Consider the following 19,600-nt stretch of genomic DNA (forward strand, 5'->3'; position numbering starts at 1 on the left):
TAACACAATTAAAACACACTTCCTTGCACCCTCCCCAGCAAGTACCATTATTGGCAGTGAGTCGGTGGAATATATGGTCCAGTTTTCTTTATTGCTTGCAAACTTTAAACAAGACACAGACACACCTACCCAGACATGCACAAAGACACCCAGAGCATTTAGTGTTGTAGCTTTAGTACTGGTAATGTAAAATGACTTGAACTTTGTGTTCCTCCTTGACATATTACTTTAGTGTAAAGCTGTGGTAAGGCCTAAAGCTAGGCTGCTACTCTGTTGTTGGTGCAGTTGGCAAATAGACTACAGTTCCTCTGTGGTGTCTGAAAGCTGACCAACTATTCCTTTCTTGAACAGATGAGAATTTTGTGCTCAAACATGACAGGGAGTTCCTGTTGTCAATGGCAAACAGAGGAAGAGATACCAATGGCTCTCAGTTCTTCATGTGAGTATGACTCCTTGTTATCTTACCTGTTTCATATAGTGAAGTGCCATTCATTAGAAAGATGATTATCCACAGACATCAATGCCTGCAGATGTTGAGCGGTTTGCATTTTTATTACATCGAATCCTTTCATTTGGACAGAGTAAAGTTTTCCAGTTTTGCATTCCATTCATTTGCCATAGAGCTATAGAGCATCATAGCACAGAAACTGGCCCTTCAGCCCATCTGGTCCATGCTGAACCATTATTCTGGCTAGTCCCATGGAATATTAGATTCATGGAGCATTAAGAACTTTTCTGCCCTTATCACTCTGCAGTTCTGCAAAACAAGAAGCTAGCAAGTAGTCTCCCTTTCTTTACTCAGCCTAGATCTTTAGGAATTATCCAGTTAACCACATTCTGCCCTCCCGCCCTCCCACCAACTAGGTGTAACCATTTTTGAGTGGTGGAAGGGGAAAATTCATGATGAAGGGATTCCCTATTTAACTACAACTGTGTATTTTTGTCCCATCATAACTTGGAAGAGTAGGATTGTGTTACGTACCCCATAACTGGGTCACTTACCAGCAAAGATAGAGAGGTCCGTTGAAGTCTGATGGTACTATTTTTAACAGTATTTATTGATAAAAATACACAAAAATAATATCAATGCAAACATACACATAATATACATTGTCAATACTAAATCTAAAAGCGCGGGTATAATAATAATCAATAAGAAATAGCTCTATCGTTGTCTAGGGGATAATGTATTGTCCGATGGAAATATAAAAGTCACTTTAGTTCATTCAAGCTGCAGCTTTTGGTTGGAGAGAGACGGATTAAAACTTGCCCATTCCTTTTATGATGTCGATCCTTCGAGTCGTTGGGGCTGATTTCTCCTTTAGCTAAGCCGCCTTCCGTGGTAGGGCCTCAATCCCAGGGCAATGGAAAAGGACACACGTGGGCCCTCCACCGGCTATCGCTATTAAACGCTGTCACGGAACTTCTAGCGTTTCTCCTGGTGCGTGTGTCAAGGGCCATTCCCCAGACCCTCTTTTATCCTGACTCACAGGGTCTCAGATGTCAATCAGGGTGGAATGATGCCATCCCCCAACCAGCCCACATTGCCTGAGGGCTTCCATGAAGTACAGTATTCAATACACAATTCCGTCTCCAAGAGATAATGACCTGTTCCGTGGCTTTGAATCGCTGGGGCCAGGACATTCCAAACGTCTCTCTCTCATTTCCTGGGTCTCCTGCCCTGACTTAATAGCAATCTTGCGATTCTCAAAAAGGAGGGGGGGGGGGCGCAGGCATAACAATTGTAACATTGAATCCTACAAGTTCTGTATACAAGAAAATAGCATTTATGTTGGTATTAAAACAGTGTGCTGCAAAGAATTTTAGGCATTTGTCTGATAAGCAAGCCCAATAGCACAGGAAATTGCTGAAGAGTTACTTACCATTACCCCTATTGGGGTATAGGCCACCAACAATAGCTCATCAAAGTTCTCTGTCCTGGGCCAGTTTCCACATTGTGTCCAGTTGCAGCAGATTTTCTTGGAGTATCCTTCCTCTTCCAGGGATGAGGTCTTCGGAGCTTCTTCTGGCATTTCTGGAGCACTGGATTTTAAAGGATGGGATTGCTAGTCCCATATCATGCCCTCCTCTTCACAGCCAGGCTTGGGATCATCCATGGCAGAGTTGCTGAAGAATTAACTGTAGACTTACCACAGGCAATTCTCAAGGATTAAAAAAAAATACCCAGACCTTTTTCATTATCTTTGTCTCCCTTTAACATTTCATTTCTCTTTATTTACATGATGTGCCTGTGCAGTACCATGTCTCAGCACTTACAACTTCTCTAATGAGCTGTGACAATATGATCACTCCATTGAGTGAATGAGCACATTCAGTGAATGCACTTGAAGCATTCCTTAAAGATGCACTGCCTGCTCTCCCATTGTTCAGAAGTTTAAGCTCCTGAGAGGGGAGCCTGTTTGCTTATCTAATGATCCTCGGAATCAGTTTTACTGTATTATCATGAGGTAGTGTTCATGGGTTCATTGCCCATTCAGAAATTTGAAGGCAGAGGGGAAGGAGCTGTTCTTAAAATGTTGGGTGTATGTCATCAGGCTGATGGTAGTAATGAGAAGAAGGAATGTCCTGGGTGTCAGAAGTCTGTAATGATGGATGGCGCCTTTTTGAGGCACCGTCTTTTGAAGATGTCCTCAGTGGTGGGGAAGTACTGTCCGTGTGATGGAACTTGCTGAGTTTGCAACCCTCTACAGCTTTTTCCAGTCTTGTATAGTGGCCCCTCATACCAGACGGTGATGCAACTAGTTAGGATGCTCTCCGCAGTACAGCTGTAAAAATTTTCCAGAGTCTTTGGTTACGTACCAAATCACCTCAAACTCACAATGAAATGTAGCCGCTGGCAAGCCTTTTTCGTAATTGCATCGTATGTTGGGTCCAGGATGGATTTTCAGAGATGAACAGCCAGGAATTTAAAACAGTTCACCCTTTCCACTGCTGACCCCTCAATGAGGACTAGTGTGTGTTCCCTTGTCTTCCCCTTCCTGGTCAATAATCAGTCCTTTAATAAGTTACAGTTTCAGTCCCAATCCTGTACTTCACTGCATGAGTTTCGGCTACTTGTTTTTTGTTTTTTGCAGTATATTTTTGTCAGTCCTACCTGACTAAGATCAGCAACGTGCAATGATTAAGTGCCCTTAATGTTGTAAAGCATTAATGTTCTTAACAAGATGCCTATCATTAAAAGTCTGACAGTAGATGATAACAAAGTAGAACATAAGGGAGCCTCTTTATAAAAATAAAGAGGCTGGAGAAAATCCTTGAAAGTAAAGTTTTGGTGGTGATATGGGTACCATCGCTATAACAATGGAAAAGGGGGTGAGGAACAATTTCTTAGACACAAGAGATTCTGTAAATATTGGAAATCTTGAGCAATAAGCATACACAAAATATTGGAGGGATTCAGCAAGTCAGATAGCATCTGTAGAAGAGAGTAAACAGTCAAATGTTTGGGTCAAGGCTCTTCATTAGGAGTCATGAAGCTGTGATGAAGGGAGTTGCCCCAAAACGTTGACTGGTTATTCCCCTCCTTAGAGGCTGTCTTCACTTGCTGAGTTCTTAGACAGTGGTACAACTGGGAAAGATTGCACAGGGGAGGGAATAAAAGAACTTGAACAAGGACATAGCATATTAAATGATGCAATTACAGACCAGAACCAAAGGGATCTGTGTACAGCTTTTTGATGCAGATAATTACAAGTTTTTTTCCAGTGGCAAGGCATCGCATGGAATGATACTGGGCTCAATTTTGTGTTGAGTTTTAAGCTTCCTATTCTAAGCTAATAGTTCCATGCCAGAAGTAGCTTGTTAATCTCAGAGGTTCACATTCTGTTTTTGTAAGCCATCCCTTGTTTTTCTTGCAACTTTGTTCATTCATCTAAAAATAACGTGCTTTAATAGGAATTATCGTATATTCCGGAGTATAAGCCAACACCCCCCCCCCCCCCCTTTTCAATGTTAAAAAAGTGACTTTTTCATGTTACCTTTGTATAAACCAACCCCTTTTGTAGAGGTTTTTTGATTTAACCAGAAAAGATCACAAGATCTCACATGCCGGTATTCAGCTTTGCCGGATCCAGACCCTTGAAATTTTGAGAACCAGTACCTGCTAAGAAAACAGGCCTACACATTGCAGAGCATTATAGGGGAATTCTTAATAAATAAATCAGGGAGATAAAGTTTGGATTAGGTTTCCAATGGAAAAGAATCCTCTGATATATAACCCCCGTGAAACCATTTAGAGCCCATTGCAATCTCGTTAAAACATAACACAGGGTGGCGGGATCAGCAAGTGTACTCAGTATTGAGCTTGTGACCACCATGTACAAAAGATTAAAACAAATGCGATGTGATGCTGGCTTCAAGCTGAAGGTTGTTGATTTTGCTAAAGGAACAAATAATTCTGCAGCTGCTAAGAAGTTTAGTGTAAACAAGAGAGAGTGAGAGAGTGGAGAAGGGCAGAGGAGACGCTGGGGGAAATGCCAAAGACAAAATGTGCAAACCGCGGGAAAACATGCCAGTGGCCAGAACTGGAAGAAAAAGTTTTAGAGTGGGTGAATCACCAGCGATCGTCTGGATACATTGTTACCAGAGAAATGATTTGAGTTCAAGCGTTGAAATGGGACGAAAAACACAGTGAGGTCAGCGAAAATTTCAAAGCTACGCGAAGTTGGTGCACCTGATTTATGATTAGACATGGTCTTGTGTTGAGACAAAAAACAAAGATTGCTCAGAGAATTCCGGCAGGGTGTTGTTTACGTTCAAGAATGCTGCTGGATGGACGAAGCAGGTTACTTGAAGTGGGTTAAAGAGGTGTGACGTCGACGTCCCGAAAGTGTCAGGAATGAAAAGTTGCTACTTGTCTGGGACAGGTTCAAAGCGCACTTGTCAGGTGAGACAAAAGCAGCACTGAAAGCTGAAAATATGGACAGTGCAGTCATCCCCGGTGGTTTGACGTCCATGCTCCAGTCACAAGATGTGAGTTTAAACAAACCAAAGAATTCATGCGTCGACAGTGGAACCAATTTGACTCAAAGACAGTCAATAAATACGACCTGTCTTCCATGTATTCATTTTTCCAAAGTTGGCACCCTCTGTATAAGCCGACCCCTAATTTTAGGACCAAAATTTAGAGCCAGATTCTCGGCTCATACACCGGAATTTACGGTAGCTAATTGTGTTTCTTGTGACTTTAGAGATAAATTTCCAGTTTGTAATTTTTTTTAGGAATCCTGAGCATCAGGCATAGTCAATCATTAAATATATTCAAAACTGTGCTGCAAAAGTAGATCTGATAGGAAATCGGGGATGTGAGTGTGCTACAGGGAACTGGAGTTATTTAACCTATTAAATCAAGTTGAGTTTATTGTCATGTTGCACATGTACTATGGAAAGGTGCAAAGAAAGCTCATTTGCAGCAGCATCACAGGGAGATATCATCATGTAAGCAACATTCACAAGATCATAAGCATAGTTTTTTCAAGAGAGCACAATTGGAACAAAAAAAGATATTTTTAGTGCAGTGATAAGTGTTGCTAAACTGTAGTAATTGGGGTTTGGGCCAGTCATCCAACTCAGCTTCTGATGTGTCCTTATAAAGCCAATATCCGTTTAGCAATATGTTTGTTGAATAAGAAACACAGTATTGTGATCACATCCCATCCATTCCTGTAATTCTATACATCCAGTTTTGCTTTGAAAAGAGCCGATGGAGTAGAGCTAATTACAGGTAATTTCAGTTTAACTTCAGCATCCCAGTGTTGTAGGTCATGGGAAACCACTAGCTCAACCTATCCTGCATAGTTTTTATTTGGTGTGGTGATTAGCTGGATGCCTTACCATCATGGTAGGCTCTTGCTAATAATATGCAGATAATAATTAGTTTACTCATACAACAACCTATATGGAGATACTGACTTAATAGGTTTAAACTGTGAATTTTTAATTTCGTTATCCTATGTTCTGTGCTTTTTTATCAACCTCTTAGATTTATATTTGTCACCTTTGTGCAATTGGACCCACCGACTTACTAATATTTCCCTTATTTTCACTGTTTGGAAATCTTGATGTATCTTGGGACTGACTTAATCTCCTCATGGAAATTTAAGATATTTTTCCTAATTTTAGGTCAGTTTTACTGTGTGTGTCAGCTAAATCTAGATGTAATTAAATTTTATCAACCAATGATTTAGAACTTGCAATGCATGTTCTGAAGGTCCTTTCAGGACATTTATATTGATAAATGATATCAATATGATGTCAGCTCCATTTATATTGCTGTCCTAAGCACTGTCCACTTCAATAGTTGCAACAAAGCTATTAATTTTTCAGAATTACTTAATAAATGATGCTGCAGATGTTTCTGCTTCAATTAGAATTACAATGCATTATTTAATTACAGTTCATCAAACCTTAAAGTTTTGAATTGCTCACAAAATGAACAAGAAAATAATTTATGTTCACTCTTTGAAGGGTGATTTTGAACGTTGTAGCAGTGCTGTTCCTCAGAAAACTGGGCCCTCTGAAATTAGCAAGGAAAGAACTTTGGTCTGTCAGGTTAACTATGTGATCATGACTCCAGCCATTCATAAACATCTTGGAAAAGGAAAAGAAGTGAAAAAGCATTGCGGTTATTAAGGGTGTAAATAACATTCTCAGGTGATGATGACATGAACAAAATGTAATATATCCTTCAGTCAGAATCGAGGGATAATCTCATTTGTGGCCAGAACCTTGCACAAAGAAAAATGGTTATTTTGTTGGAAGTGCTTCAGCCTTGGATGTTACTGCAGGACTTGCTCAGGGAAGAGTACTCAGTCTGCCATTTTCATCTGCCACATTAATTCTTTCCTTTCTCTAAGCTCAGAATCTGAGCTTTCCCTTGATTGCTTGTTGTTCAATTCCATTTGCCCCTCCTCAGACAATGCCCGCTTGCAGCATGGCCAAGGGTCATAACACAAATAGTTCCTTTGACTCACCATATCTATAACAGCCATCAAGTATTTTTTTCTATATATCCTATTTACCGGCACTTGGTCTGTAACCTTCCGTGCCTTGACAATTCAACTAGTTGTTTAGATATTTAATATGGCTCACTGTCTGTCTCCAGCAGTCACACACTGTATGTCTGATCATTTTCAGCCCTTGTCAGTGAGGCAAACCTGACTATGATATAAGTCTAAGGGCACTGCATCTACCTGCTGATCCAACTTCTCTATGGCCCTAATTGTATAGGGCCTTGTGAGTTCTGTTGTTTACATTATTTCAATTCTTGTAGGAACATTATTGTTTGGCCCCCACACTTCTAGCACCTGAAAACTCTGCAACTGTAAGATGGTCTGTTGCTCTGTTGAGCAGACTAGGAAGAGGAATTGGTGTGGAGTTAGGTAGAATTTATAAGCTCAAAGTCAATTGTCTTGTCATATGCACAAGTGCCATGAAAAACTTACAGGCACAACACCAAAACTGCTGTCAACTGGTCTATACCAGTGTTTGTGTTCTTTAAACATCCTCCCTCCCTTTAACATAATCCTTTGTATCTGTCTACAATGTGTACTACTTGATATTCTTGTGATTTTCACCTGAAAAGCTTGCTCTGCTTTGCCCCATTTGACACAGATATCCTTAGCAATTTGCAGTTTACCAGTGAAAATAATCATAAAAATGAGAAAAGATATTTTTTCTCCAGTGAGATGAGTTTGATGCATGCCCACCATCTCCATTATCAGTGTTTGGCTCTATCCATTCTTTGTTGGGTTTGAACAATATCACTTTTAACATCTTTCTTGTTCAAATGAGATGAATGGCACCCCACTATACTTTATTTCACGTCTGTTCTGCCAAGGTAGGTTCTTTTGTCATTTGCTTTTGAACTCATTTACATTTTCCTTATTTTACTTGTTATAGAAGTTATATAGGCCCAGGTATTGATTAGTTTTCATTAAGGCAAATAAATTTCATTTTTCAGACTTAAATAAAAACAGAAGCTAATCTCCAAGGGCTCTAAAATTTCCATATCCTGTTGCCTGTAGTCGATGGGATCTGCTTTTGAGTTAATAATGGTAGAGATGTATTACTTTATAATGCCAGAGGCCTCAGTTCTACAAAGAAAAGAAATATTATCAAATTATTAGTGTGCATTATTTAAATCTATTAGTCATATATAATCTTATGTTGCAAGGGGGGAATGAACTGGGTTTTCAAAAAGGTATTGCAAGTAATTTGGTCTCAAGCAAGCGTATTTAGTTGTGAAGTTACATAACTTGTTTAGTTCAAGTTTTATCCCTGAATGAATTAGTATGGATTTATATTCTGGAAGTTGCACACTGTGAGCTGAATACCATTCACAAATACTATCAACATTGACCTATAGTTGATTAACTTAAAAGAGTGAACTATTAAAAGTTGTTTCTCTCTTTCCCCCGCCCCCAATTCACTTACCACAGAACAGAGTACTGTATACTAGATTTAACCTGTCACATTTATTGACGTGCCCAGAGTTGTACAATCAGTGGGGGTTAGTTTATCGAAAAGGTACTGATAAGAATAAAGAATTAGAAGCATGGACTTGGACAGCAGGATTCTCCTGTATCTTACCTGCGAAGGATATCTCCCCTTTGTACCCTCCCAATTCCCTTCCTGAGTGCTATCCTACATCCCTTGTACTCCACAAAGGACTTGCTTGATCCTAACTGCCTATACATGAACGTATCTCCTGTCAGTCAGGGGTCCCTAATCCTTGCTCTTCGCTCTTACAGAAATACGCTACCCTGAAAATTCCTATGTAATTTTTTTTTTAACTCCCACTTGTCACATGTCTCCCTACCTATTAACAGCCTCTCCAGATCAACTTTAGCAAGTTCGTATGCCATCATAATTAGTCCTGCTCCAATTTTGGACTTTATCTTATGGACCACTCCTGTCTTGTTCTATGACCATTTTAAAAGTAGGAGAATCATGGTCACTGTTCCCAAAGTGCTCCTCCATTGACACTTCAGTCACTTGCCCAGCCTCATTTCCTAAATGAAGGTAGAGTGTTGCATGAGAAAGCTTTCTTGGACATAGCTTTCCATCTAGTTCTTTAGTACTACCAGTCTTGCCCCCCTCCTACATTCTTATTCTGGTTTCTTCCTCTTTCCCTTGCAGTCCTGATGAAGGGTCCTCAGCTGCTGCCTGAGTTTCTTTAGTATTGTGTGTGTGTTTCATTCCCAGTCAATGTTAGGGAAGTTGCAGTGCCTATATTTTAAAAGAAAGTATTCAAACCCCATGGAAGTTTTCATGTTTTATTGTTTTACAACATTGAATCACAGTGGATTTAATTTGGCTTTTTTGACACTGATCAACAGAAAAGGACAGCCTGACTTGCTGAGTTCCTCCAGCATTTTGTGTGTTGCTTGACAGCAACATTATAGGCATATTTGAGCCACCTTTCACGAGGCAACTCCCTTTTTTTCATTTAGATTCACGTGACATCAATAAAAGATGCTTAACCCATTTGAATTTCCAAAAGATCATAAAATATATGTGCAGAATTGGGCCATTTAGACCATCAAGTCTGCTCAGCATTCGGTCATGGCTGATTTATTATCCCACTCAATCCCATTCTCCTGTCTTTTCCTCATAACCTTTGATACCCTGACTAATCAAGAACCTATCGATCTCTGATTTAAATATACCAATGACTTGGCCTCCACAGCCAGCTGTAGCAGTGAATTCCACAGACTTGCCACTCTCCAGCCAAAAAAAAATTTCCACCTCATCTCTGGTCTAAATGGACGTACCTATATTCAGAGGCTGTGCCCTCTGGTCATAGACTTCCCTGCTATTGGAAACATCTTCCCCACATCCAGTATTCATTAGGTTTCAATGAGGTCCCATCTCTTCCCCCTCCCTCATTCTTCTAAACTTCAGCGAGTACAGACCCAGAGCCATTAAATGTTCCTCATATGTTAATACTTTAATTTCTGTGATCATTCTCGTGAACCTTCTCTGGACTTCTTCCAAAGCCAGCAAATCCTTTCTTCCATAAGGGACCCAAAACTGTTCACAATACTCCAAGTGAAGTCTGTCCAATGCCTTATAAAGCCTCAGCATTACATCCTTGCTTTTATTTTTCATCCCAGAACATTGAGTTATACCTGCTATTCACAGTAGACAATGAGGTCAAAGCTCAACATTTGTTTCACAGCACATTTCTAAACCAGTTTAAAAGTTTGGATGGGTAAGAATCCTATACAAGACAGTGCAAAAGAATTTGAGAGTTTGTTTACAAGTCTTGAATGAAATACAAGCTTTAATAAAGCTTTTAAAAATAAAACTTTAATAATGTAGAAAGATAATATATTTTTAACATATAGCTGCTTTTCATTACTAGTATACAATGAAATATTTGAATGCTCAGCTTGACTCTTGGATAGTCTAAGTAGATAGGTTGGAAGGATGGGCAAATAACTCAGATAAGTGCAGTCTGAAGCCTATCAGACAGACAGACATATTATTGATCCCGAGGGAAATTGGGTTTCGTTACAGTCTCACCAACCAAGAATAGTGTAGAAATATAGCAATATAAAACCATAAATAATTAAATAATAATAAGTAAATAATGCCAAGTGGAAATTAGTCCAGGACCAGCTTATTGGCTCAGGGTGTCTGACACTCCAAGGGAGGAACATTGAATATCCAAACATTGAGAAGGATTAAAAGAGTGATACAGCAAAAAGTGTTGAAAAAATAATGAATCCTAAACAGATCTGTTAGAATTAGATTACAGTGGAAGTACAGGTTAAGTACCCTTTATCCAAAAACATCCAAAATCCAAAAATATTTTGAGTTGTTGACCTGACGCTACAAATGGAAAATTCCACAAGGCTCTGGGAAGGTTCCCAGGCAATGTGCAGGTCTCTGCAAACCGTAGACAGTTCTGAAAAGTGACCTTTGCATATGTTATGAACAGAAGTTAATTATAACTATAAAAACACTATAAAGTGAAAATGAAGATCTCCATCATGCATTGAAATAATGGATTCATCAGCGCTGGAATGAACATATGCTACTTAATGATATGCTGGTCATGAAACAAGCAAAGATCTATCAGAACGGACTGAAAATTAAAGGAATAGTGAATATTCAGCAGGCTTGTTGCTGAAATTTAAGAAAAGGCTCAGCATTAAATTTTTAAAGTTCTGCTGATCACAAAGTAGAAGAGAAATTCAATAAGTTTGCTAAGGTTGTCGCTGATAAAAATCTAACAGCAGAACAAGTCTACAGTGTTGATTGTTTTATACCTTACCTTAAAAGTAAAACACAAATACTATAATCTTTTAATCAAAACAATGCATCATAGGTGTAGACTGAGAGCCTGCCATTATATTAATGGTATGTAATAATTTTTCCTGCTAAGTACACGTCTGGTGAATAAGTGTAAGACAAAGACTGCTTACCGATAGCACATAAATTCAGAGTTGGAAATGATGGTGATCCCAAGCTATCTCATTAGGTATTCCAAAATCCGAAACATTTCCAGCCTCAAACATTTTGGATAAGGGGTACTCAACCTGTATAAATTTTAAATAAGTGAAGGGAAACCATCATGGAAATGGTTCTAATCTCAGTAGCAGTAAAAGACTTTTCAGCATTACAAGACCTTGGATCAATAACATTTATATAGTTGAGGCAGTGGAGTTATTGGTTAAGATTAGGCAAGTTGTAATGACAGTAGCTGTTTTATGTTGCACTTTTCAATAGTTCTGAAGCTGAATTTATTTAAGAAGCCAGTCACGATAACACTGAATAGCTGATTAATTATAAATAAAATGTTTCTTCAGCAGCAGGAATTGAAAGAATTCATTCACTTGCTCTTAACCTTATCCTCCATGAACATCGAAGCATTGATACTCTCACAGCAGTACCAGGTAGATTTGTCTGCTGAAGAAGACCTATCATTAAGGTCCCCCCCTCCCCCTGTTTTAAACACTAATCACAGAAATTACTGAACTTGAGTATCCATCAGCTTACATCTGGGAGCTATAGTTGAAATATATTACTGAGTCTGAACGACCTGTTTTCTCAATGTGATCATTCAAGTGTCTTTCCTTGTATCCCTGGGAGAAGTCTAGCTTGTCCCTACCATTTCACTTCATCGCTAATTATTTCAAAGTGGTTGAAGATGATAAAAATTGTCTTGTTTCTCTGAGACATTTTGTTAAACCTTTGCATCGCTCTCTTTAATGTAAAGAGTTTGGGTTGCATGCAGTTGAAAGCCCTTTTGTCTTTCTCAGCTGAAATTTCTCCAAGCTTAAATAAGTGGAATTGGAAATGGAGGAAATTGTTCTAAATTAAGACTCAAGTGTATTGCACCCTGAAAAATTACTGAGCTGTGCAGTGTAAATAGACCATAGCTAACTTGTGCTACATGTTTTTTGGTCTTTCTCCCCAGATTGGTCTTTAATCTTCCTTCCATTTTCTAAGTTTTCTTTTGTGATACTCTACGTATTGATGTTATTCTAAGCACCTGTTTCCTTAAGTTTGGCACAAGCCCTAACAATAAACATTGGCTGCCTACTTCAGAATGAAAGTTGTTGCAGCCATCATCTCAGATGTATTAGTAAGAGCTACCAGTTTGTTATTTGCATTAATTTCATTTGGGACTTTCCGTAGTGCTGAATATAGAAGTTAGTAACGTGTCACATGCATCATATATTGTTAGAAACTAGTACAATAAAGAGTAGAATAATCAAACCCAAGTCTAATGTCTTGAGATGCTGTTCGTTTCACCACCCCTATTTCAGCTATCATTTTTACACCATCTCCAAAAAACGATTTCTAGTAATACTCTAGCCAAATATAATTCATCCAACAATAGCAGTTGTGAGCAAAAATCAGACCTAGAATTCCAATCTGTGTAATGCAGGTACTCTGCTGAACTATCTAATGTCAATGGTGGGTACACTTTTATAAGCAAAAATCCAAGTTGAGTTAAACCTGCAGTAATGAAACTGAAGTAGAACATCAAATTCAGAGTGGTTTTTGAAGGAAAGTTAATCAATCTTCAATCTATTGATTAAACTAATGGAGGAAATTAGGAATAGAGCTGTAGTTGTGTTTAGAGCAATGACAAAGTAGCATATAAGTGAACACCAATAATATTTAAAGATCACCAGATTGCCTGGTTTGGAGTGGATAAAGAAATTGTTTACTGTGCTAGATTGTAGGCTGCGGAAAGACCTGATAGGCATATATAATATTAGGAGAAATGTACATAAGATAGATAGTTGGAGTCCTTTTCTCTAGGTGTAAGTCAACAATAGAGTGTATAGGTTTAAGTTTAAAGAAGTAAATTTCAAAGGAGTTTATGAGTTGGTACAGTTGTGTTTGGAATATTGTGTCCATTTTGGTCTCCTTGCTATAGAAATGATGCTATTAAGCTGGAAAGATTCTACACCAAAATTGGGTGTGTAGTAGACAGTGAGGAAGGCTATCATAGCTTGCAGAGGGATCTGCATCAGCTGGAAAAATGGGCTGGAAAATGGCAGATGGAATTTAATGCAGACAACTGCAAGGTTGTGCACTTTGTTAGGACCAACTAAGTTACACAGGTAAGGCACAGAGGAGTGCTGTAGAATAAAGTAATCTAGGAATATAGGTACATAATTTGATGAAAGTGGCGTTATAAGTAGCTTTTGGCACATTAGCCTTCATTAAATCAATGTATTGTGTACAGGAGATGAAATGTTATGTTGAAGTTGCATAAGACATTGGTGAGGCCTAATTTGGAGTATTGTGTGCAGCTTTGGTCACCTACCTACAGGAAAGATGTTAGCAAGATTGAAAGAGCTCAGAGAAAATATACAAGGATATTCCGGGTATGGAGGACCTAAGTTATGAGGAAATATTGAATAGGTTAGGACTGTATTCTATAGAGCATAAAAGATTGAGAGGAGATTTGATAGAGATATACAAAACTGTGGGGTATAGATAGGGCAAATTCAAGGAGGCATTTTCCACTGAGGTTGGATGGGACTACACCTGGGGGTCATGGGTTAAGGGTGAATGGTGAAATGTTTAAGGGAAACTTCTTCACTCACTGTCATGAGAGTGTGGAATGAGCTGCCAGCACAAGTGGTCTGATACAAACTTGATTTCAACGTTCAAGGGAAGTTTGGATAGGTACATGAATAGTAGGGATATGAAGGACTGTGGTCCAGGTGCAGGTCATTGGGACTAGGCAGTTTAAATGGTTCAGCATGCTAGATTGGCCTAAAGACATGTTTCTTTGCTGTACTCTGACTCTAAGGGTGCAGAAATAAAAATTACAAGGATACTGCCAGTACTCAAGAGTATTGAGTTCCAGAAAGTTTTTGACTAGGCTAGGGCTTTGTTCATTGAAGTGCAGGAGAATAAGTAGTGATCATGAGGGACATGGGGTGAATGCACACATCTCTTTCCAAGGGTTGCAGATTCAAGAACTAAAGGGCATGGGTTTAAAGGGGAGAGGTTTATAAAACCTGAGGAGCAACTTTTCCATTCAAAGGGAGGTCCATAAATACAGTGAACTGTCAGAGGATGTGGTTGGGGCAGGTAAATCAACATTTGAAGATATTTGGGCAGGTGCATGGGTAGGAAAGATTTAGAGGAATACGGATGAAATGTAGGCAAATGGGACTAGCTTGACTGGACATTTGGTCAGCACCACCCTTTTCCTCCATCTTTTAATACTGGCTATATCCCCTCTTTTCAGTCCAGAAGAATTCTCTATCTGAAACATCGACTGTCTATTTCCATCCATAGGTAGTTCCTGACCTCCTGAATCCCTCCTAATGCTCCAAATTCCTTCATCAGCAGTCTTGTAGCCTCATCGTTGTATCTTTTTGCCATAAATTTCAAGTTACACTAATATCTACTATACAGCACTCCGACAAATGCTCTATAAACAGCCTCTTTTAAACCCCTTTTAAGCTTCAGTACTTTGTCAAATTATGAGCACCACAATTAGCTAATGATAGAAAGATCTTGGAGTAGATGCAGAAGGCACTTGCAGGAATGGCTGTAGAGTGAGGGAGATCAATTGTGCAGTGAGATTACAGAACCTATGTTTGTAATTCCTATAGTAAAGTTAAGACATTGGATAAAAAGTTTTGACAAAGGAAATGAATAAAGTTTTTTTGTCTATAATGGGGAATGGAGTATTGACCAGTTTTGAGAGAAATCTGAGGAGTGTTATTATGAACAATTATTTTCTGAGTATGCAGATTCAATTGTAAGATTTAAGAGTTAGATATTTACAGGAAAGGAAGACCCATTGCAATGCTGTATTTCCAGAGTGAATGGGTAAATAATTAGATAACAATAATGAAAAGCCACATAGCCACAAAGGGCTGAATGGACTTCATCTGTATGCTTCATCCAATGCTGCTATCTCAGAATCAGATTAAAACACCGGCATATGTCATGAAATTTGTTTTGCAGCAGCAGCACAATGCAATACACAATTTTTAAAAACTCATGTTAAAATAAATATATAAAAAAATAAATAAGCTGTGTAAAAAGAGAGAAAAACAAACAAGGTGTTGTACATGGATTCATTGTCCATTCATATATCCGATGATGGAAGGATGATGGTAGCATTGAGAAGAGGGCATGTTTTGGGTGATGGGGGTCCTTAATGATGGATGCCACCTTTGTTTTTTGAACTGTTGCTTTTTGAAGATGTCCTCCTTGCTGGGGAGGCTAGTGCCTATGATGGAGCTGGCTCGGAAATCTTTAAGTTTTGGCAAATGTACGAGGCCCTGTGATTGTAAGATTACAGTGACTTGCTGGCGGCTTAGAAACCAATTGGACAGATAATTTAAATGCTTTATCGTACAGAACAAATCAACAGGGACATATGTTCTGTGGTGGTCCCCATTGATTTCCCTGCACCAATGAGATATCACAGGCAAAAAATGGAAAAATGTCAGTGTTTAGCTTATCGTAGATCTGAGTATAATTCTAAACTGTTGGGAAACTTATTAACGGCTGCAAATTCATAACTATCATCCTGACAGGTTTGCTAAAGATCACTTGCTATTGTGATTAATGCTTTTTATCTGTCATGGATATGGGGATTCTTATTCCTGCATTGTTATATTCTTCATGCAGTTTTATTTGTTGGATGTCAAAAATCGAAAGTATTTTGGTGAAGGGGTACAATCATTCAATTCATTGTGCCTATGTTTATGTTGCAGGCACAACTGTACTTTGCACCAGGAATCTTAATTTGCCTTCAGCCTCGCAAAAAAACAATAGTTCATAGCTAAAAGGAGTATTGTTAGACAAAGATACTAAACTCTATATAAACTGACACTGACCTCGGAAGTAATGAACTTATTATCCTGTGATTTCTGTGACACACATGTACAATAATATACAATAACATAATATGTCCATCCCCTCATTAATCTTCATTAGAATTCCCTGAGATAGTGACTTGCAGTGGTTAGGTCCCATGCAGCAGCTGAAGTTAATGGAACACTAGAAGTATTGTGATATGCACCAAACTAGACATTACTTAATTCTGGTTTACTGCACTGGTTTTTATACCATTGGGCATGCAGGCTCTCTAAGTGGAGGATCTGATCTACTTAAATTTGTTTATTGTAAGCTTTTGTTCTGAAGCAGCTACAAGTTATTACAGATACATTTTGTAAGATGCTACTGGGTTGTCACAGTATGATATCCATGACAAATCCCATTATTTTCATCTTCCGTAAAGAGCTTGGTTTTCTTTCCTCAAGTTACAGTGACTTTAATAAGATTGTTTCTGGGTTAGTGTATCCTAGTTCTCTCAAAACTTTGTTTTATTCTTGAAAAACAAATCCCCATCCTTGTGAAATAATATGAATTGCTGATTGTAACTCACCGTGACAGAGTTCAAAATACTTATCTTTTTCCATCCTTTCAAAGCTTGATTACTTTTGATTAAATTAACTATAAGGTATGCACACAGTGGCCACTTTGTTAGGTACACTTGTACACCTGCTTGTTAATTCAAATATCTAATCAGCCATCATGTGGCAGCAACTCAATCATAAAAGCACGAAGTCGTATTCAAGAGGTTCCGTTGTTGTTCAGACCAAGCATCAGAATGGGGAAGAAACATGATTTAAGTAACTTCAACCGTGGAATTATTGTTGGTGCCAGATGGGATGGTTTGAGTATCTCAAACTACTGATCTCCTGGGATTTTCACACACAACAGTCCCTGGAGTTTACAGCAGCAGTTCTGTGGGCAAAAATGCCTTGTTAATAAGAGAGGTCAGAGGAGAATAGCCAGACTGGTTCAAGCTGACAGGAAGGCAACAGTAGCTCAAGTAATAACACATTAATTACAGTAGAATGCACAACGCGTCGAACCTTCAAGTGAATGGCTACAGCAGCCCAAGACCATAAACCTTATTAGGAACAGGAAATACCTAATAAAGTGACCACCGAGTACATTTTATGTCATTATTGTATTAAAAGATGTTTATGCTCCTTTCCCACTTTTCCAGAGAGGGACATCATGTATCAATATAGAACTTTAACTTCAGTAGTGAGGGGAAGTTTAAGCATTAGTTTAATCTCCCAAGCCCTACTGTATCAATGTTATTACTTGGAACTACTTTGCCTATGATATTTGCAATTTGAGTTAGAATTGTAGTTGTACCAAGCCACCAATGTAGTCATTTGATAGAGAGTGAAAAGTAGAAGAATAATGCCACTGCTATGGGTATAAACTAGTGAAAGCTTCTTTTGGTTAGATTAATGAGGGCATTTAGAGAGAGAGAGAGAGAGAGAGAGATCCATGGAGAAAGGAACATGAAAGCTATAAAAAGGGAACAATGAATGAGCACACAAGCAAAGGAATGGGTAATCTGCCAAATACAGAACAATAGGGAATGCCCAGCTAGTCAGGCCATGCCAATAGAGAAACTTGCTAATTTAGTGGATAGCTACATTAGAAGGTATGGTACTAAGCCACTCACACAGGAGTGACCTATGGATCAGTATTGACAGCATTAAAGACAAGAAATGGACCGGGGAAAAGGAAATGATCTTGTGTTTACTTCTTATGACATTGTCAATGCATTTACATGACTATCACCAAAAGTTACTGGAAGTTGATCCTGGTCTACTTAACATGGTCAAGGTGCTACCCAGTTGTACATCTGAGGAAATGACCACTTAAGTGACTTGGTGGACTATGTGCATGGAGATGCCTCTTAGCATGAGCCATCATTCAGTCATACATAGAGCAATACAGCATGGATTCAGGCCCCTCAGCCCAACTAGTCCATAATGACCACAGTTTTCAGTCCAAATTTCCTCTGTCCCATATCCTTCCAAGCCCCACCCCTCCATGTACCAATCTTGGTTCTTCTTAAATGATATCATTATACCTACCACAGTCACTTTCTCTTGCAGCTCATTCCATGTATTCATCACCCTCTGGGAAAAAATTGCTTCTTGGGTCACTTTTCCCTCTCGCACTAAATCTTTGCCCCATTAATATGGACTCTCCTACCCTGGCAGGGGAGTCCAAAACTAGGATTTCCCAGAAGAATAAAAGTTAGAAAACTGTGTGCACAGTCACTGACTTAAGGGTTTAAAAATTGTTCCAACATCAATCCATTTAATTTCTTGCTTAATATGCTAATCAGTTGTCGCTGAACAATATAACTTGATCCTAACTTGGAGCTGAAAACCACCCATTACCTAAGGTCCTTTGCAGCTCAATAGTTAAAACTGATGAGTTTCAGCTTCTGCTGAGATGGGGTTAACTGCTCCCCTAACAGTTCATCATTAAGAACATTGATCAAATAGAGAGGAAGAAGTTACCCATGTTGACTTTGTGCCTCTGTGAATTGGCAGTACACTGCCAAGAATGGTTTTTGCAGTTCCCAAGATGCTTCCCATAATGGCCTGCCTTCAGACTGATTGTCTTTGTTGCCACCGCATTCCATCATGCATCTGCATTGAGTATCAGTAAGGAGGATCCTGTAAGTGGATTGAGCGATCATAAAATATTCAATTCCTTCAACTAATGCCAATCTCCAAAGGACCTACCGAGAAGAGATAAAAGAAATATTGTTTGATTGCCCTTTGCAAAGATCTTATTTATTATCTTCAATTCCAATATTATCTAAAGTAACAAGTAGCTACCTTGATTCAAAATATTGCATAACTTTCTAGATTGTATTTTTGAAGATTTTGTCTTGGGACTTGTGCAAATAATTCATTGTACTTGGCCAAAATAGACCCAAAATCTTCTGCTTTAGTTGTGATCCTAACATGTTCAGGATCCAAATCCTCTTAACTGTATTGGGTATAAAAGAACTAGGATAAAGAAAAGCCCAGTTAGTCCATCAATGTTGATTATTCCTTATACACCACAACAATGAGTGCCTTGAATATTTTTGTCATCAGTATTGTTGGCTAATTATTAAAGACTTATTTTAGAGGCTGCATTATTATCTCCATTTATACCTGTGATTCCCCTTGTGCTTGAACTTTTGATCATGGTGATTGTATTTCTGGAAACTAAGTTTGTTATCTGGAAGACCCAAGGACAA

General features: G+C 38.7%; 1 protein-coding gene across 5 annotated transcripts in view; it reads left to right on the forward strand.

Moving 5' to 3' along the window:
* The window catches only part of nktr (natural killer cell triggering receptor), a 245,398-nt gene that overhangs the window by 134,509 nt on the left and 91,289 nt on the right, over positions 1 to 19,600 (forward strand). For all 5 annotated transcript variants that reach the window (XM_059971740.1, XM_059971738.1, XM_059971739.1 and 2 more), the window contains one exon: positions 352 to 439. In XM_059971740.1, the coding sequence (XP_059827723.1) occupies positions 352 to 439 (88 nt within the window). The remainder of the gene's footprint in view (positions 1 to 351; positions 440 to 19,600) is intronic.

Source organism: Hypanus sabinus, chromosome 6, assembly GCF_030144855.1.
Source record: "Hypanus sabinus isolate sHypSab1 chromosome 6, sHypSab1.hap1, whole genome shotgun sequence".
NCBI classification, from domain to species: domain Eukaryota; kingdom Metazoa; phylum Chordata; class Chondrichthyes; order Myliobatiformes; family Dasyatidae; genus Hypanus; species Hypanus sabinus.